Source organism: Rhinichthys klamathensis, unplaced genomic scaffold (assembly GCF_029890125.1).
Source record: "Rhinichthys klamathensis goyatoka isolate OS25496 unplaced genomic scaffold, OSU_Roscu_1.1 h1tg000968l_1, whole genome shotgun sequence".
Classification (NCBI taxonomy): domain Eukaryota; kingdom Metazoa; phylum Chordata; class Actinopteri; order Cypriniformes; family Leuciscidae; genus Rhinichthys; species Rhinichthys klamathensis.
The window spans coordinates 196,354-217,271 of NW_026607283.1; the positions used below are offsets into that span (position 1 = coordinate 196,354).

At 37.3% G+C, this 20,918-nt stretch overlaps 1 protein-coding gene across 41 annotated transcripts in view; it reads right to left on the bottom strand.

Annotated features, from left to right (window-relative positions):
- The window catches only part of adgrl2a (adhesion G protein-coupled receptor L2a), a 116,353-nt gene that overhangs the window by 50,607 nt on the left and 44,828 nt on the right, over nt 1-20,918 (bottom strand). For 34 of the 41 annotated variants that reach the window (XR_008805962.1, XR_008805960.1, XR_008805961.1 and 31 more), the window contains exons 3-6: nt 19,078-19,291; nt 11,445-11,554; nt 4,777-4,791; nt 2,973-3,773 (exon numbers count right to left, since the gene is read on the bottom strand). Coding sequence is in view for 38 of the 41 variants with exons in the window: in XM_056244347.1 (XP_056100322.1) it covers nt 2,973-3,773; nt 4,777-4,791; nt 11,445-11,554; nt 19,078-19,291 (1,140 nt within the window). In the remaining 3 variants the exon portion in view is untranslated. The remainder of the gene's footprint in view (nt 1-2,972; nt 3,774-4,776; nt 4,792-11,444; nt 11,555-19,077; nt 19,292-20,918) is intronic. The other 7 variants (XM_056244385.1, XM_056244346.1, XM_056244384.1 and 4 more) reach the window with 1 other exon arrangement.

Consider the following 20,918-nt stretch of genomic DNA (forward strand, 5'->3'; position numbering starts at 1 on the left):
CCGAGGACGCATCGTCGGATTGCTCCACACCGTTACCCTCAGATCACCCTGTCCCCCAGCCGAACTACCACCTCTCGTGGAGGAAGCAGGACGGGTGGTGGACACGGGGACTCTCACTGATAGATCATTGAGTCTTAATCTAAGTGTTGCGATGGTCATGTTCCCACAGAAGGAACATGAGTCATCCACGAGCGCTGCTTTAGCGTGCTCAAAGCCCAGACACACAAAACAGCGCTCGTGCCCATCAGAAGATGACAGATATCGACCGCAACCAGAAGAACACGGGCGAGACATCTTTAAAAAGACGTGCCACGTGCAGCTCTTTTAGGAGAGGAAACTCTGCAATGCTGAGGCGACCAGGGAGAAAACACAAAGTCTGGCAGACCACTGCACAGATCGCAGGCAATGTGAAGACTCGCTGGGTACCGCCGTCACACCAACACTGGAGAGTTCGCTCGTCTCGAAGAGGTGAGTCACTTGTAAACTCAGGTCTTGTGGCTGTGGAGTGAAGAGGTTCTTTTGGCTCCGAAGCGAAAACATGATCTGCTGTTGCAGGTGTCTCTCCTTAAATACCCACGTGGTGGGGCGGAGATACATTATGCAAATTCCGCAGACCCATGGCATTTCTTTGCCATTGGCTCGTTTTTTAATACTCGAAGAGGACTGGCTTTCTAGCGAAACCCCCATTCTCCGTCATCCGACGTAACTCGGAGTGACTACGAAAGGGAACTATACTTCTTTCTCTGTTGCATGCACATGTGGTGTACCTCAGGGTTCCGTTTTTGGTCCAAATGTTATACAGATTTATCTTCCAAAGAAACCAGATGAAAACATATCTCTTCAGTCACAGTTTGATTGTTTGGGTGAAGTTTAAAAGGTTTTTTTTTTCTCTCAATCAAATGACTTTAAGACGGAAGTGTTGGTTTTTTGACGGCTTGAATGTGCAAACATCCTCACACAATTTCTTATTCCTGTGACCAACTCTGTTGGTACTCATGCACGGAATCTGTCCGTCATTTTTGACACGGCTCTTACATTTAAAATATAAATAATTAATTAGTTCAGGCTGATTGTTAAAATAAAATCTTCTATTCCTCATAGGGATCTGGAAACCATTATTCATGAATTTATTGACTGGACTGGACTACTGAAACTCATTGTTTTTAGCGATTGCCTAATCTAGTTTTTCTCGCCTTCAGCTGGTCCAAAATGTGGCGGCCAGACTTTTAACAGGGACTAGAAAGAGGGAAAGTATTACTCCTGTTTTGATTAGTTTGCATTGGCTTCCTATTGAGTTTAGAATTCAGTTTAAGGTATTATTGTTTGTGTACAAGTCGCTGGTAGGCTTGACACCATCCTACCTGTCTGATCTTCTGTCCTACCATCAGACCAATAGGCCTTTAAGGTCATCGAATACTTTGCTGTTGTCAGTACCAATGACGCGCTTGAAACTGAAGGCCAATCGTAGATTTTCTGTGGTAGAACCCAGAATATGGAATAATTTGCCGTTGTATATACGATCTGCTAATTCACTTCAGGTTTTTAAATCATTGCTTAAGAGTCAAGACGTATCTTTTTAAAACAGCCTATGGGCTGGAGTAATTTGCTGTATAATACTTTACTATTTACTATTTTATTGTTGGGTAAAATTCGTTTTATTCTGTTATTTGTTTTATAGTTTCTATTTTACTTTTGTGCAGCATTATAGTCGACTCTGCTGTTATTAAATGTGCTATATGAATCAATAAAACTAAACTAAAACTGTGTGTATTTATAATTTATAATAATAAATAATAATTTATAATTTATATAATAAAACATTTCTGTCAATTCATACATTATCTTTTTTTCATTGAACTTTTTTCATAGGGCTTTGATGCTGCCTTGACATTTTTGTCAGTTAAAAAAGCTGCAGGCTTCAAACCAGAAGCACACCTATGATGGCTGGTTATTAATGCACCTTTTATGTTCTTTTGGATGCTATAAGCAGCCAACGATGCTTTTTTTTTTTCAAAATACTTTATTCAAAGTACACTCGTTACGAGTACAGTTTCACAATGGCCCTGGGTACAGTTACTGCGTTCAGTGTCTGCACAAGCAGATTCATCAGTAAGGTAGACACACACCACTGGGTCTCAGCTGAAGAAAGACACTAATATTTTAAATTCTTAAGCCCTAGTAATCTGCGTAAAGTTGTTTGACCTCTATGCTTAGCCAAGTCTTTCTGGAGTAATGCAAGAATCTCGGCCTCTAGACTGAGACGGGATTATGGTAATTACAGTTATTATTTCTTCAATGTAAAAATGATCTGACACATAGTATGGCCATTTTCTCCCAGCTCTTGACAGCTAAATTAAAAGCAGGCTATGGTGACGTGACCTTCGGGACTGGTCCGGTCTCAATGGAGAGCCATCTCTCATCTCTCAGCTCAGACACATTGAGAGGCCTGCGAGCAAAAGTGTAAGTTGTTTGTTTTGAGGTGGTTAGGGAACGAGATCCACTCTGTTGGGGGAGAGCCACTGTTGCCGCAAGGCTGCCGACGTACCTGTCCAGACAGGTAACCCTTTACCAATGAGGGAAGTGGAACCCTTCTCAGTGAGACAGTGAGAGGGAGTTTAGCCCCAAGTGTCTAAACACCGGGGAGGGATGGCTCTGTCTTAAACCCCAAGGGATGCGTCTCTTATTATATGCTAACAACGCCTATGATGTTGTTTACTGCTGAGACCCACCACTTCACTCTGAGATGTTGCTTGCACTCGAGAAAGGTTTCCGGAATACATCAAGCACATATTAAATCTGAAATTAAAAATCAGTCATCCGTGACATTTGACACACAGACTCGGGTGCCAGAGGAATACCAACTCAGTGGCTGAAATCTCACGACCACTTAAACAGATATCCAGAGGGACTGTGTGTATGTATGTGTGTGTGTGTGTGTGTGTGTGTCAAGACAGATTCGAGACGGGGCTTACCGTGAGCTGGATCAGGTGGTCCAAACACCAGATTGTACCGCAGGATGTAGAAGTTATTCCACACATACAGCTGGTTGTCTCGGGGGTTGTATTCCACAGCGGCGATGTACTGGTACTGGTTGGGGAAGTGGATGTCGACGTATTCGCCTCGGTTCTGTTTGGTGTTGTACATGTAGTCGATCAGGCTCTTACTAACCTCGCTCTCGTTGTCTTCATATGTGGATCGGACAACATACAGAACCCCGCAGATCATGAAAGCATTAGAGGCTGATCGCTTGTCGTAGGTGGTCTCCCAGGTCGCCTCAAAGCGAAGGGTGTAGGGGTTGAGCTGACTGATCACCATCATACCGTTGTTCTGCTCAGTGGCATAGATCACCCAAAGACCGTTTTCATCTACCGCCAAGTCGATGTCTGTTTTCCCACCCCACTTATAAGGTGAGGTGTCATGATAATTTGCATTATTTATAATAGCCTCCCCGCTTTTAATTCTGGTCCGAAGGTCAAATTTGACAATGTTACGAGTCCTTTCCTTGTTAAAAAACACCGCGCCATCGTATACAACAAATCCTGTGCCGTCGACCCGATGGGGGAGTTTATATGTCGTAGTCTGTCGAGAGTTTTGAAAGTCGTCGAGCGAGTTGTACTCAATAAGTGTATCTGTTCTGTAAGGGGTCCAGGGCATGAAATAAACCTTGTCTCCTGCTTGGAGGGGGTCTTTGCACCACGACCCCGCTTGTTGCTCCGCCTCGTACAGAAACGACGGATCTCCAACCGCTTTCAGAGTTCCGGGACAAACAAAAACTAGTGATGGGAAGAACAGAGCAGAATACAGTCAAACGTAAGCTTACACAGATCACACTAGTTGAAAGCAGAGGGCAAAGTGCCATCTGACTCTACATCACTCTGATAACTGGGTAGTCGGTGAAAACAGAAACACACACTAAGAGGTCTAACAGCTACCCACATTCACAAGCAGTAAAAGGTGCGAAGAATCTGCATCTGAAGGTTACTGAAGCTTAAACGGAAGCAAAAACAGTTTTTATGTGTCCATAAGCAAACAGTTTCGGCTCACTGCTGCTTGGACATACTGAAGGGGAGTGATGGAAAAATCAAACCACAACCAAACACAAAGGGAAAAAAGGAAGGAATACGACAAATCTGCCCTGCAAATAAAAACAGACGACTAAATAAGGCTTGAGAAAGACGCAGAGAAGAGCAGCATACAGACAGTCCTGTCCTGAGACAAGTTTCTCCACAGCTTTTACATCTTTCCTACGGGCCTAATGTTGCAATGATTTTACAGCATAAAGCATTTCCTTTCTTCTTAACAAAGCCATAATAATCAAACATGTAGAAAGGGTAAAGTGAGAAAAGAGAGATAGAGATAGAGAGAGGGAGATATAAAGACAGACAATTAGAGGAAGGGAAAGCGAGAAACAGTAGAGGCAGTGTAAAGTCTAGAGTAAATCTGTTACCAGAGCATGCTGGGAGTGTGGAGTGGGACTGGGGTTCGAACAGGCAATAAAAGAGTGTGGAGGAAAGGAAGAGGAGGGGGAAATGGGGCATTTGTACCCTCGGCATTACCGCTAACATTTAACTTGTGCTTTATCATTTTTTTTTTTTAAGCTTCCCTCCGATTGCAGCTCGTTCACTGACCTTTACTACAATATAAGACCCTTTCTGCTACTGCCTGCTATCAGAACAGCAAGAGTGGGCACAGGAAGATTTTACAACCACAAAAAATATATATAAATATATATATTAAAGAAAGAAAAACAAGGAGCTGATTGTGTCAGTGATTTACCTTTTTGCTCCACTTCTATTTTAAGCGTTGGAAGAGAGAATGAAAGGAGTGCAAGGGGAAAAAGAGATTAAAATGAATTAACCATCATGTCCATGATCACATGCAGTTAACATGTCATGAGGTTACGGGCATAATGCACAGAGCTACAGCTGTCAGAGGAGGAAGAGAACGTAGTTAGACACCTTAAACATGAAAGAGAGGCAGGTTAAAGGGTGTTCTGTCACAGTACAAAAGGACAGCGTATGTGGCATTGAAGACGAATCAATCTGCTGTTGTCGGGGGAAAGCTGCGGGGAAATACACGGGCTGAATACTAGATAGCGGCGTATAGATTTTCATAAGAACTCAGGGACATCGACCAGGGAAATCTGAATTCCAGGTGGACAGATGGTAAGTTGTGCTGGAGGGAAACTCAAAACCAGAAAAATAAAGCTATTCCTCATCTCTACAGATCCTCTCCAACCACAGAGTTTTTGTCAGCCCTTCTAGGCTTTATGAACACCAAATCCTGTTTGGATTTCCAACATGCACATAAAGTTTGTCAAATATAGTCATACTTTTTAAAAAGCCATAAAAGCCATTTCCTTTTTCTTTCGACCAGATTAGAGTGACAGCGGGCGATTGGTGGGCTGGTGCTTCTTACTTTGGAAATCATATTTCTGTCATTTTCTAGGGTTACTTTTTATAATGAAAGACTATGGAGCCAAATGCAAACCATTTTCTCACCCTCAAAAAAAAAAAAAAAAAAAAAAAAAATCTCATTCTTATTCATGCAATTACAATAAAGCTGTGCATCAGCTTTGAGTAAAAATAAAATAAAATAAAGCACACAAGTCACATGAACCACCACTTCCATTACTTTTTATGGTGGTTCTTTGTCATAGAGTTTAACAGCATTTTCACTTTCATAATATTGAAATGAGAGACCAGAATTTTCTTCAAAAGGTAACTTTTTATATGGGTTAATATTAATATAATTATAACAACCATATTATAAATTAAAATGGGTTTGGAACATCATGAGGGTGAGTAAAAAAATGAATGTTTCATCGGAAATATAGAAGTGCAATTTTTATTATTTGTAATTATAACATTTAAATTATTGATTTGTTTTGTGTGTGTCTGTTTCACTGACAGTGCCAGTTCCAAATGTTACTGACAGCTTTTTCCATGGATAATAATTCTCTTAAACATATTTTTCTAAACATCAAACAAATAATTAGCTTACACAGCTTATTTCGATTTTTCAGATCTTTTTGGCTTTAAAATAGCTTTTTTTTTTTTTGTGCTTATAATTTTCAAATAACTAATTTACTAGCCAAGAAGGATATAATGCTAGCAAGATCAATTCAATGCAAGTTTAATTCTTATTGTCATTGTTTTGTACGGGCCAATACACTGTCCTTCCAAATTTGTCCATAGCACCAGATAAAGAGAGACATATAGACAGACAGAAAGACGGAATGCAGACCGACATACACATATAATCTTGACAGTCTTCAGGAGTTTTATCTCATGAAGGCCATCCTCAGCAGCAGTATGTTACAAAATCCAAAACATGAACATTTCCAACAATATAAAGCTACATTTCTCAGATTTCCTTCTTGTATTATTATGATCGATCTACTAAGGGTGTCCATTCCCTGGGCACAATGTCCATGAGACTAAGCATGGTGTTATTTTTTATTGAAGTCGCCATTTTGTACATGAGCTCTATTAAGCATTTAAATTAATCTCATTAACCTTTCCAGAACACAGAAAAGAGACAAAGAAGATATAACAACATACATTTTGCAGAAAATAAATTCGATTTGTTAGTAGGACCATTGATAATAATACGTATACTGTTTCACTTTTTTGCAACGTGTCAAGATGTATGATTGATATAGTATTTGTTGTTGTGCTGCCTTTAATTTATGCTGATTTAACAAATAAATACTGTAATAAAAATAATTTATTGTAGTACTGATGTATAATGTAAATCACAATTGAGAATAATAAAAATTGCAAAGAAAAAAACTCCCATCTGGATGCATTACAGTATAATATTTTTGATTGAAAAATTTGCTTAATTGTCCTAAAAATAATATCAATGCAAAAAAAAAAAAAAAAAAAAAAAAAAAGAAATCTTAATGGTCCATAAAATTGGTTTCAGTTTCTTAATATTACAGCAACAAAAAGGCTTGAATGAACGAATGAAAGGATAGATAAACAAAAAAACAAACACATAAATACATAAATAAATAATTATATAAATAATCTGAGCCTTTACCCATTGATAAATAAAATAAGAACTAAGTTAGTCCTTATAGTTCCGGGTTACTAATGAGGTAGGTTACAACTAATGGGAAAAAAAAAGAAAAGCATGGCAACATCCATCTATGAGGCAAATCATTTATAGTTTAGTCAGCCAATACAATTTGGCTGGATCGCAAAGTATGCAGTCCACTACTGGGACAAATCCTGTTCTCTGGGATACCATCAGCCAAAGAACACCATGAACATTCCACTGTTGCAACCAAACAAGTCAAGAAAATAATAAAGTCGAAAAACAGCATTCAGCAGCCTGAGGGTGACATGAGGGCTCTGCCGTCCTATGGAGTCAAACTGTGATTAGTAAATAAAACTGTTCCGGACCGCCTGGAAATGCCTAGAGGAGGTAATGCAAAAACATTAAGACATTAAGACCAAAAAAAAAAAAAAAACACACACAAGACAACACAACACAAAAACGTATTCTGTGAAGGTGCTTGCATATCAGCAAAGAAAAGGTGAACAATCACAGATATTCCAGGAGAAAAGATGAAAAACATGAAACTTTATGAAACAACAGCTTTCAAAATTGTGTGTGGAATGTTGACTTCAGTAACCCATACGGATGTAGACTAAACTAATATTAAGCACTAAAATCCAGTGGGCCTTTGTTATCTCGGTGGGAAATGTGCGGCAGAGGACCCCGTCTGGTATGTGAAGTCTCTGGAAACATTCTCTGAGAAGACGAGACAATTCAATCAGAGAATAATATTACTATCTAATTGTTTAATGGAGCAAAACAATCCATACTCTTAATGTAATGGGAAATCTGAGCATAGAAGTGAGGCGTTTGTTTGGAGTTTGCTCATGTTAGATCCATGTGCAGTCATTTGTCTTTTCTGACAGTCGTATAGTTGCGGTTTCTTACAAGCAAACACAATAATCAAGCGCTTACGTAAAATATCTTAGGTCCAGGGGCGTAGCAGCCATTATAAAAGTGGGGGGGACAAAATGGTGTGGTGATGTGACCCAAAGGTCAGTCCTTCCAGAAAAATGCAGAGTTTTTTTGTGATTGTTGCGGGCAAAAATCCTTGATTATGCGGGCGATGGAATATGCAGGATATTTGCAATTTTATGTGATGAAATTGGGGGAACTTGCAAAGACTGCGGTTTGATGAAAAAGAGAGAAAAAGTGATTCCCCAACACCCTGTTCTCACTAGGCTACTACCTTAATGTAAAGAGCTATTTCTTATTACTTCCTATGATAAGCAAACATACTACATCACAGAAAGTGCTGGAATATTTAATCTTGTTTTATTTCAGACCTTAAAATATGAAAAAAATGTTTCCTGTTTTACAGCTTTTTTTTTCATTTTTTTTTTCAATGATGTTCATGTCGAGTAATTACGTCACTTCATAATGTTCCCATGGCAACCGGGGGAAACGGCTGCTCTCGTGTGAAGCAAACGCAACATTTTTCAACTTTCTGCTAAGATATATGTGACTTTTTTTTGCAACAAAAATGCGGGGATTATGAAATCATACAAGCCCCGCATATTTTGCGTGGAAATCGGCAATTTATACGGCAAAAGTGCGGCGTATTTGAAAAAAATGCCCCCGCATAAATATGCAGACTTTGGCTGATTATGCATTGAATCATGCGATCGCATAATCGCGTTTTTTTGGAGGGACTGAAAGGTGATGTTCATACTAATAAATTCTAGATGGAATAGCAATTGGCATTTTACAGCACCCTAGTGCCAATTTTGGGAACATGCCATGATAGTTTACAGCAACCTATTTTTGTGAAATCATACTCGAAATAAAAAAATATTGCAGGACTTGGGACTTTCACACAACTGTGGACATATATACTTTATTTTTATGAAATAAATATATTTTATGATATTTACAATATTTCAGTTAAACTAGGCCTACACTTGAACAATAACTTTTATCTTACTTCTTAACAGTTGGACAAAAAAAAGTGTTCAATGAGTACAGAACAGATTACATCTAGCCTACAGTAATTTTATACAACAGACATTTTATAAAAATATATCAATAAAACCTAAATCAATGTATTCGGTATTGGACATCAATTTAACATTGACATGTTGAATTTACATTGAATTTTGGTCACCCGACGTCGCAACCAAAATTTGACCAAATATCAACGTCTTATGACGTTGTGTGCCTGCTGGGAATAATCTGTTATGTCTCATTTAACAGACGCTTTTATCCAAAGCAATAAGTAGGAGAGCATTTAACACACACTCGACACAATCCGGCGCGACGTGACGAGGTCCATACGGGTTCTGTTGTCTTACACTTCTTACAGCGTTACAGTAGGTTAAATCATAACAAGGAAAATTTACGTGTGATTCATGTCATCGCGACATACTGTAACAGTGTGTGTTTGAAAAAAATGATGTAGTCCTCTGCTTTTTTTCTGGGGTGCATTAGACGGCCAAACAGCAAAGCGACTAAACAAACACGAAAATTCGCAAGAGCAACAAAAGATTTAAAGCTCATGGCAGACGCGGCCAATAGATGCTTCGCGCTGTGATTGGCTGAATGTTAGCTCACTCAAGTCTAAGTAACAAATCAGAGAACACGGGCGGAAATATTGGCGCTGAGTAAAAAAAAATGCGGGGGACAGAATCACCTGTATCTAAAAGTGGGGGGGACGTGTCCCCCCCGTCCCCCCCGGTTGCTACGCCCCTGCTTAGGTCTGTTTATTAGTTGGCATAAAACCGGCATATCTATGCTTAGCCAAATCATATTTTTAAGGCCAAAGAAATCATGCTGGTCTGTCTCTGAGCGATTATATTACTGGACGTCAGAGAATGTTGCTTTGCTTTCATGTATTGCTCTGATGATCCTGAGAGTTTACAGACGGCTAAAAACAAACTATTCAAAGGGAGAAAAGCACATTGAAATGGTTTACATTTTAGTTTTTGTCAAATTTAAACAAGGCAGCAAAAAGCATTTTGTACCAAGCTCTGTGCGCTACAATCACACCTAATCCACTCTACAAGGTTTTATGATACAAATCAAACACTAAAAACACAAGAAATCACGAATAACTATTTCTATCCTGAAGGAAACAGCAGTGCTTGCAAGGCAGCAAACGAATAGAGTTTTAAGTTTTAATCTTAGATTTGGTGCAAATGAAATGCTGCATCAAAGACACTTGGTGTTTTCATGACACTCTGTGCTCGTTTTATTTTACAAAGACAAAAGCAGCTATATATATTTAAATAGCAAGAAAACAATAAGATCAATCAGGTTGCATGTATGCACAGTAAATAAATGCAGGAAGACTAATGAGAATACACTGTGAAAATATGTCATCACGGTCATTAAATCACTACAGATAGCCTACGTATACAGTCTTGCAAACACTGATATTGATAATACAGTGCCTATAAAAAGTTGTATATATGTATGTATATATATATATATATATATATGCTGAATGCATAAATATAAATAGTAGTATACATATCTTACATATATTATTATTATTGTTATTATTACTTCCATGTCAAATTACATTTCTAAAAACGAGTAAAAATGTATTTCGGCTATTTTAACGAACATTCGTTCAAAAACTGAGACCACACAACCTTCTTCCACCTGTTTTGAGACCTCATGCCTTCTTGCAAATTTTAGTCAAGATGTCATATGACTTATTTTTAACAACAGTAGCTTTATCTTTGGCACTTTCTCATAAAGCCCTGACTGGAGAAGCACCCAGGCAACAGTTGTTGTATGCACAGTCTCCAATCTCAGCCACTGAAGCTTGTAAATCATTGGTCTCTTGGTGGTCTCTCTCACCAGTCTTACACGGTCACTCAGTTATTGAGGACGTTCTAGGTAGATTTACAGCTGTGCCATACTCTTTCCATTTCTTAATTGTTGCTTTAACTGTACCCCAAGGGATATTCAATGACTTGGGACATTTTCTTGTATCCATCCGCTGCCTTGTGCTTTTCAATTACATTTCACTTTCACTGTTTGGAGTCTGAAACTTCTGCAATAATGACTCACCAGAAGTTGGGCCTTCTAGATAGAGCTGTATTTATACTACAATCAAACGATACTTAAAAGTGATATATTTAACAATCACTTCAGAGAACATGATTATCAATGCGTGTCATTTTAAAGAGTGTGATTTTTTTTTGTGTGTGTATTTTTAAACAATTTTACTTTTGACAAGAAAAAGTCTCTTTTTTAGTTGATCAGTGGCAAATGCTGTAAAAGTGCCTACTGTACATGTTTTCTAAACACTGTATTATCAAGGACAAAAAACTGTATCCTGGAGAAAAACTTTTGAAGGCACAATCATAAAAAGGCTTTTAGTCTTAAACATAAATATATATAGATTTAAAAAGATGGCTTATACTTACTGTAGGGAACACATTCATACTGGACTTCAAGGTACTTATACGTTCCTGGGCAGGGGTCAGGAAAAACATCTGGTCCAGTGATGACGATGCACTGCGTTCTGTTGTTACACCTGAACGGAGCAAGAGAAATATACAAAGAAATCAGATGAGTGAAACACATACACACACACACACACACACACACACACACACACACACACACACACACACACACACACACACACACACACACACACACACACACACACACACACACACACACACACACACAAAAATGCCCCAGAGTTTAAAGGAATGTTCTGGATTTTGCTCTAGCAACAGCATTTCTGGAGTAATGTTGATTACCATGGAAAATTACAATTTTGAATAATTTCTGCATAATGTTACAGTAACTTTTTTAACTTGTTTACACAACACCGTTTTCAACTAAAAACATATGCATTTTGGCCATTCATTTACACGACAACAGCGTTTTGTGGGCACATTTTTGAAACCGATACTGTTCTGTAAACTACAAAACCTTGAATTTGTGCAAACGGTTCCGCCACGTGCATTCAGTCTATAGTGTTTCTTTACAAAGTGACATCATAAACTACTAGCCTGGCATGCATAATTCAGCCGTTTTAGTTGTTTTCGCGGATTCATGTGAAGCGTTTTGACAATAGTATTGTCTGTACACGAAAAGCGCAAACGACTAAGTGCATCGTTGTGGTGTAAACGTACCCTAAATTATTTTTGTGTTAAGCTTAACTTGTATTGAACCCGGAACATTCCAGTATCAATCAGCTGTGAATACAATAGCTGCTCTTGTGGCTCGCGTCATACCAAGAGCAACCCTGCAGACAGAGCTGATGGACGGAGGGATGGTGGCCCAGAGCAGGAACCAGATAAAAGACGGCGGGAATTAGCGGAGCGGATAGATGCCAAAGTGGACCTTTTCAGCCCAACGACAAAGATAAACAGCCTCATCTATGAGTGTTCATACCTGCCAGCACATGAGTTATACATCTGTATGAATCCCCCTGAGGCCAGGCTGATTGTACCTATGATGGATTCATTTTCCCTATATGCCATTTCACTCAGAATGAACTAACCATCCCTCCACTGCCTGTTTAACAGGAAGTCATGCAGAAGGTGGTTTATGTGGGTTCTAGGAACTAAAATTAAGCACATCAATAAAAGATAAAGTGCAGAAATGATCTCATGGCTTAGAGACACAGTGTACAGCAAGATGCTGAAAAAGTAGCGGCAGTAATAGTCCATCAATCTGTGTCACGTTGTTCCTGAGGTCTGGATCTATGCTGTCCATATCGCTAAATCTTCTAAGCAACTACATATTTCCCTGAAAAAATAATGGTTCAATTTAGAACCAAAAAGGTTGGTAAAGGCTTAAATGTGTTTTTTTTTCCCTCCCCAATTTCTACAAATCACTCTAGTTCTTTATTAATCATCAATATACTTGTTTAAAAAAAAAAAAAAAACAGAATCCAATAAAAAATAATGGTTCAATTTAAAAGCAAAAAAAGCTTTAAATGCTGTTTTTTTTAGTTCCACAAATAACTTAGTTGCTTACAAAAATAAGACCTATGTTTATATATAAATGTGTGTGTGTGTGTGTGTGTGTGTGTTTTCATGTTATCCATTCCTGTTACGGCAAAGCTGAATTTTAAGCAGCCATCACCTGATCCTTCAGAATTTCTTCTATTAATTCCATTGTTAAAAACAGCTTTTGTTGCACTAAATCAGTATTTTACAATGATTTCTCAAGGTTCACACGTGACACTTAAAACTGAAGTAACGCCAACTGAACAGTCAGCTTTGAGCACAGGAATAAATTACAACATCACAACCAAATTTAAATTGCAATATTTCACAGTTTGAAATACTTACAAATTTGATCAAATGAATGCCTCCTTGATGAACATAAAAGACTTCTTTCAAAAATACTACACATCTTCAAGATTTCAAACTTTTGAATGGTATAGTGTAAATGTAACATCAAAATGTTTTTTTTTTTTTTTTTTTTTTTTTTTTTTTTAAAGAATATAGCAACTCAAAAACAATGAATTGTTGGTCCTTTAGAATTGTTGGTCCCACTAATACATATTTTTAGTGGTGTTTGTTGGGCAGAACCATAATATTATTGTAGATTTTCACATGCAAAAATGTATGCTGCGTCTCACAATTTCTGAGAATAATGTAGGGTGATTGTCCTAAGTTAGAGGAAAAGAATCTCGAAACAAAGGTCTTTGGTTTGGGAATAGAGAGCATGTTTTACTGTAAGCGCAGCACGGGGGTGAATTAGCCTGCTGGCGTTTTTCTGACCTGGCCTTGGGGCAGCATCTCTTCCTGCAGTCATTTCTCTTTACCTCAGCACGCGACCCTGACAATTCATTTGTCTTATGTTCTATTTGCTAATAAACAAGTGGAGAATTTATTTTTTTTCCTCGTAAAAGCAGCGAAGCACGTGGAATTGAGTGCTGCTCCGTCCACAGCTGTGAATTCCCACGGGTAATGTTTGAAGATGAAAATTTATACATAGACACGAACTTTGCTGAAAAAAACACGTCCCTCATATGGGAGTTTCTTTATTAACGAGCACTCATATGTGGTAACAGATGAGAATATTAGCATGTTTACCCATATAAATGAATTATAGATCTAAAATTATAACACACGGCCAAAGCTGGTGCCATAATGTGGCGATTGGTTGTTTGGTTATTTGTAGTTGTATTATAGGGAGACTGTTCCTATTCATATTTCATTCAGTCACACTGTGTTGTTCATTTGCATAATGTGCCATGTGAATAAATTATGATCACAAATTATCTTAAAAGAGGAAAAAGATTAATAATAATAACTTATTGAGTCAAAATTGTGGCATAACAAGCCTAACGTTTTATTATTTTAGAAAACTTGGCTTGATACAATATAGATGGAATTGACACATCTTGATTTTTTTTTTATTGTATTTTAATATTTTTTATTTTTGGTGCTATATTTCTTGTAGTGTTAAAAGGTCATTCTTAATGTCATTTTTGCAATTACTTTTAAGCTTTCAATACCAGTTTATTGGATTTATGAAGTTACTTCCCATCCAGGCCACACAGGTGTAACTCATCACATTCATCCCAACGTTTGACAACCACAAAGTGTCCAAATACTTCTTATTTTACTAATTAAAGCTAATCTTGTTGTGATTGAAAAGTGTGTGTGTGTGTGTGTGTGCTATCTTTCATCCAGGGGAGTTTTCACACCTGGCTCATTTGGAGCGTTTGTTTCGGATCCTGGTGCATTTTCTCCATTAGTTCAGTTTATTTAGGAATATATGAAAAAAAAAAAAAATGAAACCAAATTCTGGGTAGGCTTGGTTGAGGAAAAAAAGCAATTCAACCCAACACACACACACACATGTATATATATATATATATATATATATATATATGTTCAGTTGAATTGCTTTTTTTTCCTCAACCAAGCCTACCCAGAATTTGGTTTCATTTTTTTTTTTCTCCATTTATTCCTAAAGGGCTCCAGACTAACTTTTCCACTGGTTTTACTGGTGCTGGTACTGGTACTGATCCACTGGTGCTACCAACTTTCTCAGTTGTGATTTGGTCGCACCTTTTATTTTGCTACAACATGGGATTAATCATTGTATGCTGATTAATAGTTTTCTTAATCTGCACATGTTTTTAATGTTTGATTAAAAACAAATCAAATCAAATCAACCTTTCTGCACCTGTGCTCTCATCATAAGTTGACTTTATAATTTTAAACATATATATAATCAGTGGGAATGACGGCTACATTCGTATGAGTGTTTGCATGTGACAGAGGAAACTCTTTACTCACATGATTTGACATGCATAAACACATTTTGGTACATTTGTTGCCTTGTGAAAGCAAATCAAACTAAGAAGAAAATGCAACATTGTAACAAATTAAGTTCCTGTTCTGGAACAAAGCAAACGACCTACAGATCTGAAAACGGCCTTAAATAAACTCTATTTGATTCGATATTTTATTTTATATTATATAATGACATTTATACATTTTAATATGTGGATAAACTGTTCAAATACTGTTTGGGGCTACTGTATGCTAAATTTCCTTTCTCATAATGTTCCTGTTAGCCGACAGTTGGTGTTTGCTCTTCACACCACAGTCACACATTAAGCGGTTTCACAGGACGCCCCTCATTAGACAGATCTCTCGCTCCTAAACTCTGAAAACTCACAGAAGCAATGCTTTCAAGATATCACAACATTTACAGTAGAAATGTCACTCATTAAAGCAAAACAATAGTGTGGTAAGTTGGAGGAAATCTTTCAGTCAGGAAATCTGGATTTCACCAATGTAATAAAATGGCCACACAAAATAAAATACAAAATATATTACAAATGAGATTCTTTGATATATCAGTTATTTCAAGCAAATTAGCTGATGTGTAGTCTATATAAACAATTGTTGAAACTAGATATAAAATAATCTAGAAAGTTTTAGTTAAGGAGCCCAGGAAATGGAGACAGAAAAGAAAATATTGAGGTTCGTATATTGCCATCTTTGTGGGATGTCCCCATAACGTAGACTATACCTGAACCACACACACACACACACGTTTTATCTTTGTATTATTTTCATGTTATCACTGTGAAGCTGCTTTGATACAGTCTGTATTGTAAAAATTGCTATATAAATAAAGGTGACTTGACTTTATCAATCAAATTCATTATATGACTACAATATTGTTGACAGGAGGCCGCTTTGATTGGTGATCTGAGTGATACAGTGATACAGTTCTTGACTGATCTATAAAAACATCATACCAATATATAATAAAGCACTTCTAAGATGATGGCGAGCAGATTCTGTATTTGTCACAGTAACATGACATAAAGTAAAAAAAAAAAAAAAAATGATGATGCCTGGAAGAACATAACTGCTCAATATTCAAAATTTCATATCTGAATATGAAACAAATTGATCTATATTATCATTATATCTATGTATATCTATTCTCTGATTATATGCAGTGTTATGGCAGATAAGCTAGTCATTCACTTATGTCACACAAAACATGACCACTTGTTATTTGAATCTTTAGTTTAGGAAGAACCAGATTTGTTCGAAATAATTAAACATTAATCCGGGAAAACAGTCAAACTGAAAAGGACCGAAGAATAGATCATCATGCATCCAATACAAATTAAAACAAACCAAAATGAAATGAAATGTAAACAAAATTATGGCAGTATATTTGCAGTACTTTGATATTAAAAAACCAAACACGATTTCTATTGTCTGTTCTGAACTAAACCTCACTTCCTCTATTCATAGCATTAAAGCAGCCCGAACCTCACATATCTAATTCAATCAGGAATCATGGGCTTTATTTAATACTTTATTACCAGGCCAACAAATTCCCAATGCTCTGAATTCTTAAACAGGTGTAGCTGTTGTTTCTAGAAGCCTGTATTTACGGTGACTTATGAAAGCTTAATCTGCAATGCTCGAAGTATTCACTAATACCATATGTACAGTGGGAGTGCCGTACACGGCTGTGCGCTAACGCTGGTCTTCTGAGAGCCATGCAGACGCCTCTGTCACGGATATTAATGGTGTGAATACAGAACAAATTTCCCTCGTACAGCACTGCAGCCATTCCCTCCTGCTCCCCAAAGCAGGGTACTTAGCAGAGCAAGGACGACAGGAACAAGAGAATTCCTGCAACAAAACTTTTGTTTCATATGTGTTGCTAAAGGGCTAATGCACAAAACGTGAATAGTAATTTGAGCACAGCTGTGCTTATAAGTTAAATAATACGTTTATTAGCCACGCTAATTTGGGGGGGAAAAAGCGCAGCACACATATCTCTAACTTGTTGAGCCATGGTTCTAATGAGAGTGATCCAGTCTGCAACATTTTTAAACTTCATTCCCCCTCTGTCTTCCCAATAACTTCCTGTTTACTCATTCTCTTTGTTACCTGGACAGAGAAATTATTTGTTAAAAAACACAAAATTTGTCAGCTCCAGGGATTTGGTGAAAACTATAGATTATACTTTGTGGTAAAATTGAACAGCTTTCTTACCTGTATGCAACGGGGTTTTGTTTTGGGGGTTTGGCGGAACTGACAAAACAGCAGTTTATTTCAGTTTACTCCTTCATTGTGGTCATAAAGTTTGAAATGTTGACTACAAACAGGCAGGTTTCTCAGATTTTCCATGGCGGCGTTCATATTTAATAAAATAAAACTAAACTAAACGTTTACACTTTGAATTATGTTTAACCTTGGAAAAATAGGAGTTGACACCATTATGATTAAATGTTTGCAAAGAAGTGTTGCCTACTAAAGGCGGTGTTTAGTTAAGCATATCCATAGCAGACTGGTGGGAGTGGCCTTAGATGACAACATGCCCAGTGCATTATGGGTGTTGAAGTTTTCCTACCAACTTGTTAAAAGGACCAAATAGACATTTTATTCTCTGTTCTCTCAAGTCAGGTGGCACCAATTCTTTTTTCACTTTTCTACTGTATAGCCAGGCTAGTTTTATTGAAAACCCATTTTGCCGGCGGTGAAGTGTTCCTTTAAGTCATAAAAAACGTAAAAATTTTCACCATTTTGTCACAAATATAAGTAAAAGAAAAACAATTCTATCGTCAATATAGGATAAACATACACCTCCTACATACATTTTACTGGCTTCTCTGACGTTGCCAGATATTTATTTTGAACCCTGCTCTCAACGATATCTCAATTGTCTAATGTTTAAAACAAAACACAAAAAGACCAAGAGAAGCCCAACACAAAATAATGTAGAAAGTTCCTCTAGTTGCTCGAATCCTCATATAAGTCCACATTATTAAACAAGTTAATAGGCGACACAAACCCACGGGACATAGCATGAGGTGTTTATATCAATTAAGTTGATATAAGCCTATATAAATCAACAGTAAAAAAAAGAGACAAAGAAATGAAGTAGCACTGAGTGAAAGCTTCCATTATTAAGTATAGTAATCTATTATTAATGTAACTGTAGCAATGACAGATTGTGAAGTTGTTGGTGATTCATTATTGACCAGAAAACTATCAGGATGAAAAGTGCAGAACAATGCAATTTCACATCTGGACTTCTGCAGACCTGCGGAGGCAAATCCCTGCCTAGAGTTCCTGTGTAGATTAACACCCACTTGAGACGCCTAATTGCCTGCAGCTGAAAGGACTAATTGAGACGCCACATTTTCAAACCTTTTCCCCCACGAATCACGACATTCTTATAATAAGCCGAGCGGAACTGTATGCCACTCCCGCAGCAATAGCCTACGTATCAAAGCCAGGCTCACACATCACTTCCTGTTTTTTTAGCACAAGCCTCCAGATGTACGACACTGTCTAAGCTCAAAAGAAAACCGGATATGAGTGCATTGAGATCTGTTTGGTTTGGTTGTGTAGATTGTGGAGAGAAATGTTCTTCATGCACGCCGCCACTGAAGATGCTCGTATTCATGCACTGTGTAATCAAAGACGGCCAAATGAGAGAGAAGGCACATTTTGAAGAGAGAGTTTTGGGAAAGGAGAGTAAAATGTGACAGATCTTAGCATGGAAATGCGTTTGCATGACAGAACTTGCCTTTGAGACATGATCTTGAATGCATCGGGCAGATAACAGTTGATGTTCTCCATTTGAAAGGGGTCAGCATCGCAGATCTTGTCGTCTGTCCGGCCGTAATTGGCAGTCTCAATCATGATGACATCACTTCCTGGACAGCGTAGGTCAATGGGATAACCCTCGCAAGACAGCTCCCGCCTCACCAGACCAAACGGCATAGCTGCCCGGCTAAACCCTGAAATATAGAGAGAAACTTTAGCGGGGAAAAAATACATTTTTTTTCCACTGAAAAAAAGTACATTTGCTTAAATATAACATTCTCATAACTGCAATGTGGAAAAAATGTGATTAGATCATATTATTGAAATTGTAAAATCTTTATTCATCAAAGTAGGAGTAAGATAATGGATCATTTATAATGATTTATAATAATTATATAAGTTCTGACAAAAGTTTGTCTCTCCATTTTATGGAAGGGTGAGAAATGCCAGACAACAAGAGAGATACAGTCAGTGAAAAAAAAGTCATGTTCTGCTAATGTGAAGAGCATCAAATGTCTGTGGTGAGAGTGAAATCTGGTACTGAGCTCAGAGCAGCAAACACAAAATATACATTCAGCCAATCACAGGCCCTGACCTTAAATATAGCTCTATTTTTAGAAATTAATCTCACATGCAAAACACAGCACGGATGCACCAGAAAATACGTATAAAAAATCAATTATGTGCTATGACTGAGAATTACGCATATCCATCTGCCTAGAAGGTGTATTTACAGTAAAAAGCAAACCAAACAAAATATCATTTTTCAAAGAAAACAACTTACAGTAGAGGTAATGTTTATTTCTTAGGTGCATCATTTTTATTTGCCTGCTGCATCACACACCTCCTCAGATTGTAAATGGTGTTAAAATGTGTCTTGTTAAAAATTACATAATTTATTAGAAAGATTCATAACGTGAGAGAAAGACTGCTGTTTAATCTATATTTCCTCCAGCAATGTGTATAAACGAGGCCACATTAAGTAAAAATCCATCTAAAATCAGTCTGTACGATTGATTTATTCACGTAAGTAAAATTATAAAGTCAACATGGCTCTGAATGTTTTTTCCATTCATGTTTTCAAATGAAGAGGAAAATAATCTGTCTGCTGAGAAGCTTCTCCTGTAATTATTCAGTCAGAACACAGTCACTGCGCGTTTTATCCACAGCATTTCCCCCTGAGTTTGACATGCTGAGATGTTCTCAAAGACACTGACAGCAAAATGGATTCAAATGACTTTAAAAAGTCCATTCAGTGGAAATCAAATCTAGGGCTGTTGAACCAAGATTTATCACTGGGTCTTTTCAAATCTTTAGTCATTCCTTGTGACCATTGGAAACGAAACACAGCAGCAAGTTTTGACTGATGACAGGTGTTACCACCTCACATATGTCATTTTATAGTGCGTGCAGCTCAACAACATGCAATTCACTTTGTGACTCTGTAAAACCACCAGTGAGAGGTAAAGCTTCATAAAATGCTAACTGATAGTTTCGAGGATGAACAGCATTCAAAACCATTGTAAAATGGCAATAAACTAGTTGCTATACGTAGGCCTAACTAAAAAACTACATTACTTGGGTGAAGTATTGTTTATTCATATATCATTAGTATTAATTAGATATTGGTATTGTTTATCTGTTGCCAACATTTTATAAACAAAAAAAAAAACACTTTTTTTCTCTCTAAAAATTACACTATACTGCTCAAAAGTTTTAGATCAATATGTTTTTTTTAGCTTGCAATAATGCACTCAATTGATAAAAAGTGACAGTAAAGACTTTAAAATTGTCACACAAAAAATTATCTATTTAAAATAA